Here is a 7843-nt window from a genome sequence, read left to right on the forward strand (position 1 = left end):
TAGTGCAGGGGTCAGCGACCTGTACTATCAAAAGAGTCATTTTAGGCCAAATGACGAAAAATCTGTCCTTAGCCGTGAAACATTCGAACAACACAGTGTTAGTGTTTGTCCAATGTACTGAGGGCTCAAGAGCCAATTGATGCTGCACCTTAACTCTTTGACTGCCAGACGTTTTCAGAAAAGGGATGTCGTGGGTGCCAGCCGATTTAAGCATTTTTGACTGATCTTTCAAGGTCCACAGAAAATTATGTGTTTGGACTATGGAAACACACATACTACCAAATGAAAGATTGGACTCTCATCTTTCATCAGAAAAAAAGTTTGTTTCTACCTTATTCCGTTTTTCAGTAATCAACAATAGAAAATGGTTAGATTTACCTCTGTTTTGAAAAAAAAACGTCTTTTAACGTCTTTGGCACTCCTCTATAGGATTTTACTAAACGTTATTTAACGTTTTTGGCAGTCAAAGAGATAACAGAAAATATGATACTTTAAAATTCATTTTCTTCTACCTTTAGTCTTCCGTTTTTAGATTTTTGTTTTGTAATTTTTCATATATTTTTAGACTTTTCTTCCTTTGTCAAATGTCTGACATTTTTGGCAATTTTATGGACATATAGTAATTTTCTGTCTGTCTTCTCCCTTTGACATTTCATGGCTATTTTTGATATTATTTTATGTCCATTTTTGCTGGCAATTTTCTGAAATTTTGGGCAATTTTGTGACATTTGGTAATTTGGGGGATTTCTTTTTGACTTTGCAATTTTATAGCTATTTTTTTTTTAAATGTTTTCTTGTCCGCCTTTCTTATAAAAAATTTAATTTTAATTTTTTTTTTTTTTTTACAATTTCAGGCACATTTTTTGGTAATATTAGGGAATTCTTCTTTTGTTTTTGGACATTTTATGGTTACTTTATAAACGTTTTATTTTCTGTCTTTTTTAAATTATGTTCTGTGGGGTTCCCCCCCCCCCAATTTTTCATTTTTTTTTTTTTCAATTCCAATAACATTTTTTTTGTTAAATTTCTGCCCTCTTTTGTTTTTGGTAATTTTATGGTTACTTTTTGAATGTTTTCTTTTATGTCATTTTTATCCATTTTCTAACATTTTGGGCAATTTCATGGACATTTTATAATAATATTGTGCTTCTCCTCTTTTTGGACTTTTTTTCCATTACTTTTTCAAGACTTTTAGGTAATTTAAAAAACTTTTTCATCTACCTTTCGTCTATTTTTCTGATAACTTAAAAATGTGGACGCTGACATTTAAAAAGATATATATATATATTTTTTTTATTATCTAAATCAATTCATTTGAAAAATATTTTATCTTAAAAAAGAAAAATGTAAAAAAAATAAAATATTAAAAAAACATTAATTTCTACTTTTTTGTTTGTTTGCTTGTTTTTATGAGAGATCCACAGAGAGACACAGGAGATGGCCTAAAGAGCCACATGTGGCTCCAGAACCGCAGGTTTCAGACCCCTGCTGTAGTGGATAAATATCTATTTAAAAAATATATATCATTCTTACCATTCCAGGCATGCCTTGACCCGTTGGCAGCTTTTTTTCCATGTTAAACTGGCTGGCCATATTGTTGGCCATCCCGGCCTTATTTTGCAGTTGTGGGCTCAGCCCTGCTCCTGGCAGCCCCTGGCCAGCAGACTGACCATAGGGACCACCATAGGGGCCCGCATTGGCAATCATATTCATCTGTGGGAGGTGAGGAGAAAACTAAGATATGGAGCCAATGCATGTGAAGGATCACATGGTTGGGACAACTTAGGGTTGGGCGATAACTCATCAATATGTATTGCGATAAGACACGTGAGCAATATCAATACAAAATGAAGAAGTGGCTAAACCGACGAATTAGTGTGCGCACAATGACCAGTCGACTCACTTCAACTCTTGCACTAAGATTATATTGTCCATTCTGACAGGTTGTTCATTACTTACATCCATACACGAATACATGGTGTAGAAGTAAAGGGGTTCCCTGTCTTACTACAGTGTTAGCACAGACCCTCAGCATCATCATATATATTATACAGATGATACACTTTTCAGCCATAACACCCAGCTCTAGGACAACTTTCGTTTTTTAATGGAGCAATCCTAACGCCACCACTATAAGACATTGGGAGTCAGACAGTTTCTTCACTATTTGGACCAACATATCAAACATGATTGAGGCTACAAATTATATATATATATATATATATATATATATATATATATATATATATATATATATATATATATATATATATATATATATATATATATATATATATATATATATATATATATATATATATATATATATATATATTTTTTTTTTTTTTTTTTCCATCATACGTTATATGGTAAATGGACTGCTTTTATTTTATAGCGTTTCAACTACGCCATATGGTGCCCAAAGCGCTAATAAATTGAACATAACCACATCCCCGCCATACCACACTTGCAGCAACAGCAAAAGCGACAATTTTCTCAGGAACTGTTCATGATTTATCTATCAAATTGCTAACGTTATCAAAATAGTTGAATGTCTTTTTATCTCAATTTCAGCTCAAATTGATAAAGGCTGTCCATTGTAATTTATTTTAGGGTTGTTGTTTTTGTTGCAGCAACCTCTTACATGACAAATAAAAAGGAAGCAGAGTGCAATAGTTAAAATGAAAAGAAATACAACCATGTATCATGCTATTCAGGGCTCAATATTTGCTTTTCAACACTACGATTTTGCATTTGACCGACATTCATGATTTAGCGTCTTGTAGTGTGTTTACCTTGTTCAGTGCTCCTGGTTGCTGTGGTCGTATCCCTGGCTGACCAGTGGACCCCATTTGCTGACCACTCTGCTGCTGCTGCTGTAGTGTTTCAGCTAAAAGATTACTGTTACCCATGCCGGCACTGCCAGAGTAACCCATTCTTGACGAGCCGTTCATCACATGACCCGCCATCAAACCTTGCTGCTGCTGCTGCTGCTGCTGTCCATTGCTGCCTCTCTGGGCACCCATCATAGCAGTAGCCCGATTCAGTGACGCCACACCGCCAACCATCCCAGCCTGCTGCATTAGTCCGGGTTGTTGCTGTTGGCCCTGGGGAGGCATGCCTTGGGATGCACCAGGGGAGATGCTGGCACTTCCCAGTATACCCATGGAAGCCCCTGGTCCAGTACTGTTGGAAGTAGGGCCACCCTGCTGTGATGGTCCACCAGTACGCAAAAGCTCAGACAACTGTTTGTGTTTGGCAGCAGCATCCTGGCCTCCCAAACCAATCCCTCCAAGACTAGTATGGAGTTGGTTGATGTCCCCTCCATTGGTCAGCCCCAGGTCTGAGGAGTTGATGAGCTCATCTGGGAGGTCATGCTCGAGGTCGAAGAGTGAACCAAAATCTAGAAGCAACAAAGGGACAATTTACCAACTAGTAAAGTAGAATAGACCGATTAAATAGATAAGAGCAGTCCTGTCAGTTTTAATGTCTCATGGCTTAAAGACATTTCCCAAAGCTGACTCGCATTTGAAAGCCATTTTTGCTTTCATTTCTATTCATTAAATTTAATTTTATAAATCTGGATGGACTGCCCTCAACACTTACTCATTTCTGAGCATCGGTTTATTGGTAATTTTTATGTTGTGCATGTCAAAAAAGTTTTAGGTGTATGCATTGGCTTTACTGCTACACAAAAAAGAAATGCATAAAAATATTAACTTTAAAGTAAACATCCCACATGAAAACCAAACACCTCACAATTGTAGCCATTGCCTAAACGTATCAGCTTGAAAAACAAAAACAGCAATAAAGTCATGAAAACGCCAAATCAATTCTATTCGATTTGTATAATGTAAGTCAGCAAAGTAAGCAGTAACCGGAAACGTGCCACTTAGCGCTATTTTGCCGTGAATCACGCAACAACCGCAAGTATAAATTCTGTACAAGTGAACGTGTACTGGCTCCTGGCATAATGGTTAAGGCGCTGAACCCTGAAAATGCGAAGGCCACGGGTTTGAGTCCCACTGACTTTTTTTTTTTATTACAATTTCTGGACAACGTACACGTATATATACGTAAGGAACGGTATAACATATGCACTGATAGTTATGGTTAGGATTAGGCTGGTAATGCTTTTAACAGGTTGACGGTTATGGTTAGTCTAGTAATGCCGAAAGCAGCCTATCTTCGGTGGCAAAACCAACTTCAAAACTTTGTGAACAGACACAAACTCAAGGTACCGGGGGCATCACATCCTTTCATGTGGGCTGCTAAAGAAGATGTTGTGCCCCCATTTCATGTTTCTTACCCCACTAAAATTATTCTGTGCCAAAATTGCAAATTGTCTTCGCTTTTAATTACTACATCATGAGATAAGATTTTTTTGTTGTTGCCAAACCCCTTGATAATATATCAAAAAAGTTGAACAAACTATTTTCCTTGATTTCAAAGTGACTTTCTGATTTCTTGTTCTCAATGAAATTGTTCTGCATATGCAATACTATGAGGACAATTATGCATTTATGTGAATTCAGTCTTAATGGTCCTCTGAGGGAAACCATAATTACAATAGTCTGAGACAAAAAACATAGTTTTACACATCTGACCTAGAGAAAACAAATGTATACTACACATTTGTTAACCTTTCATTGATGTCATTTTTGCTTATGTTGAATCTGTAACAAGTGATATTATAAAGCACAGATTACTTAGAAATGTAATTTACAGGTAGACAATTACAGTTTGTTGCAAAACTTGTTTTATTTTCTTAGAATTAGTAAAGTTGTATAATTTAAAAACAAGATTGTTACATATTTGTGTTGTACCACGCCTCCCAAAAGTATAGTTCCCTTGTAGTAATGAGAAGGGTCGAAACAGGCGTAAAGTTTATTGCGTCTATCCTCAAATGGTGGAATTGCGTTATTTCTAAATAGTTAAATGGGTAATTAAATTGAGAGGAATTCAAATGGTTTAGAAAAGTGGAGATCGATTATTTGTGAAGCAGCGGAGCATTGTCACTTCGCTCGCACTCGCAGACAATGGAGGGAGAAGCAGAAGGGTATTGTCGGTAAAACAAAAGTGAAAACCACTTGGCCTTAAGACGTGAAACGGAACATGTTTAAGCGTTCGATAATTCCTTTAGAACGCGGTGCCGTACTTAAAAGAAAACAGACGACATTTTCAGTTTGATTTCAACGCTTTGCACAACTTCAATCAAGTATCGAACAATAGCTGCTTTACGACAATCGCCCACTTAAAGCCAAGTCTATCGCCAGCTAGCTATACGTCGAGTGCTTTGAATGTTATTATCATAAATCTCCCCCCGCAAGATTGTTGCAACGGAAAAGCGTCGTTCTGGTGATCGATACGGTTGAGCAAATCAAAGCTGATGTGTTTAGCTAGCCGGCTAACCAGTGCAGATGCGCCGGTGGCTGCAGTAGTTTTTTTTTTTTTTTTTTTTTTTTTTAACAAGCTGGTCAGCTAGCCCATTCTTGTAGCTTCACTTTCTCTCAAAAGCCGTGTATAAACGGATGTGTTGCATGTACTATTTTAAAAGAACATGACATTTTGCGCATGCCCGGTCACGTCCGTCCATTTTGTTCACTTTTAAAGCAGAACGTGAACTTTGACGGCGACTGGAGTGACTCGACTCTCCCATTGTTTGGAGGTGGATCTTGTAGTCGCTAGCTTAGTTAGCGCATCGATGCTAACGCTTCAAAACATTACTCGGAGAAAGTTGACCGTGCAGCCACCTCCACTTTGGGTTCGCTCTCGAGCCACTCACTTTCACTCAAAAACGTCTTAACACATTAAGCAAGTTGTTAATGTGTGTTCGTGTCAGATTAATTAGTGCAGCTCTGCAAGGATTGCAAGATGAGTAACTAATAAAGGCACACTCCCAAGTTATTGTCTCCTCGTAAACAAAATGGACACGAAATCTCTACATACCGTTTCCATCACTTGCAGACACGGAGAGCGCTGGCGAGGACAGCTTTGGCCTCTTGGCTGAAGGCGGGCCGGACTCCAGAACATTATCGGCCATATTTTTGACAAATTCAAAAAGGGGAAAAAAGTTTTAGATCCACAAAGGGCATTCGCGTTCCCCTTATTTGTGCCTTCTAATCCGAATCGCTTCTGATCGTCCCCCCACCGCTTGGGGGACGGGAGGGGAGAAGACTGCTATGTTAAAGTGTTCTACCGCTCTCCGTCTCGGTTTATTCCTGTGTGCCGAGATCAGCCCCCCTCCCCTGGCGGAGAGTTTGTTTCTTCGCAGATTTGAACAGAAGGAGGTGGGAAGGTGGAGTCGACGTGCGGCCCGCTGACAACCTCATGTAGCCTCGGCAGCGACACAATTGTCCCGGGATCCGTCCTCCGTTGCTTGCTCTGTTTTATCCGCCATAGTCGGCGGAGGAATCCGGTAGCTCAGCCTGAAACGTTCCGGTGAGAAGTCCAACGGGAATCCCGATAAACACTTTTGCGGGCGGTGCGTTTGTCATGCAACACTGGGAGAACCCTCAGTTGCGTTGCCAATTTCCTTCAGATGGACATACATCTCTGCAGATTTCCAAATCCCAAAAGGCAATCAACTGGTGCGTTGCGAAAAGGTTTTAAACGCTGCTCCCGTGTAGGGATTGGACAATGCTGCACAAGGACGTATAAGAATAGTGTCTGCTCAGAGAAAACTAAAATGGTCATGCGTGAGATTGATCTGTGCACTTGAGTGTTTGAATCATGCAAGGCACTGGGTCCACAAGAACGGGCTCATATTGCACATCTGCTGGTTGCAACCCCTCGGCTCGATTGTGCCTATTGCAGCATGCAGGCAAGGCAACGAGACCAAAGAAACTTGTCAAAAATCACAAACGTTGCAAGCGATTCTGAAGCAGACTTTATTCGTGGCTAGCAGAGTTCTGGAGGGCAACCGAGGTGCTAATTGGCAATCAGCGGCCAGTCAGATTGATCCAATTACCCCAGTTTGATTTTACAGACTATCACTTATCTGAGCTCCACATTGAGCATCTCTCGTCATTTGACTCGTTAAATCGCGTGAAAGCAAAACCGGAGAAACCTCTATTGCCACTTACTGCTCTCGGTGATATCTTTGCCTTTCCACAAGAAAAGGAAAAGATTTCTTGAAAAACCTGAAGCAGGAACACAGCTGCGGAGATAGTGTTACAAACATTGACATGGGCTCGCTGAGGAAATTATGGCTATTTCTGAAGCAAAAAGGTCCACCTTGGCACAATGACACTCCCTTTAAAATACTTGGGGCTTTAAAAAAAAATTCTCATTGACTCTTTTGTGATGGAGAATGCTCCCCTTCGCGTTGGTCCTGCCAATTTCTCTTTTTTAAACCTGTCTTTCTTTCCACCTCTCCCTTCTGCCCGGCAGCAATTTATTTATATAATCGTCTATGTGGGCTCTTTCCTTCCTCCGCGACGCACGCATTATTATTTTTCATGTTTTCCTGCAGCCGTTTTTTTCTCTCGCAAATTCCCCCGTACGTTTTGATATGTAGCCCTCTTCCGCGTCTCCGCTCAGCGAAACACCCCCTTCCTTGGATTTTTTTTCAGAGTATTTCCTTCTCATATATAAATATATATCACCGACTCCCGCTTCCTCGCCACAGCCGCCTTCTCTTCCCCGGAGACGTCTTTTTCTCTCTTTGTAACACGGACGGAATTTGGCCAGGTTGTTTTCCAGCCGGCAGTTGTCCGAGCGGCTGTCACTGGTCGCCAGAGTCACTCCTTCCTTCGGTTATCTCCTCCGCTCGGACGGTCAGTCCGCACAAACAAAATGGCGGCTTGTTGTTTCTACTCCTCTGATGCGGGGGGAGGGATGG

General features: G+C 40.1%; 1 protein-coding gene across 9 annotated transcripts in view; it reads right to left on the bottom strand.

Moving 5' to 3' along the window:
* The window catches only part of ep300b (EP300 lysine acetyltransferase b), a 34839-nt gene extending 27046 nt beyond the window's left edge, over positions 1-7793 (bottom strand). For 8 of the 9 annotated variants that reach the window (XM_077558572.1, XM_077558566.1, XM_077558565.1 and 5 more), the window contains exons 1-3: positions 5950-7793; positions 2796-3403; positions 1534-1713 (exon numbers count right to left, since the gene is read on the bottom strand). In XM_077558572.1, coding sequence (XP_077414698.1) covers positions 1534-1713; positions 2796-3403; positions 5950-6043 — 882 coding nt within the window. In that variant the 5' untranslated portion in view covers positions 6044-7793. The remainder of the gene's footprint in view (positions 1-1533; positions 1714-2795; positions 3404-5949) is intronic. The other variant, XM_077558569.1, reaches the window with a different exon arrangement.
* Positions 7794-7843: the final 50 nt, after the last annotated feature.

Source organism: Vanacampus margaritifer, chromosome 2 (genome assembly GCF_051991255.1).
Source record: "Vanacampus margaritifer isolate UIUO_Vmar chromosome 2, RoL_Vmar_1.0, whole genome shotgun sequence".
In the NCBI taxonomy this organism is placed as follows: Eukaryota; Metazoa; Chordata; class Actinopteri; order Syngnathiformes; family Syngnathidae; genus Vanacampus; species Vanacampus margaritifer.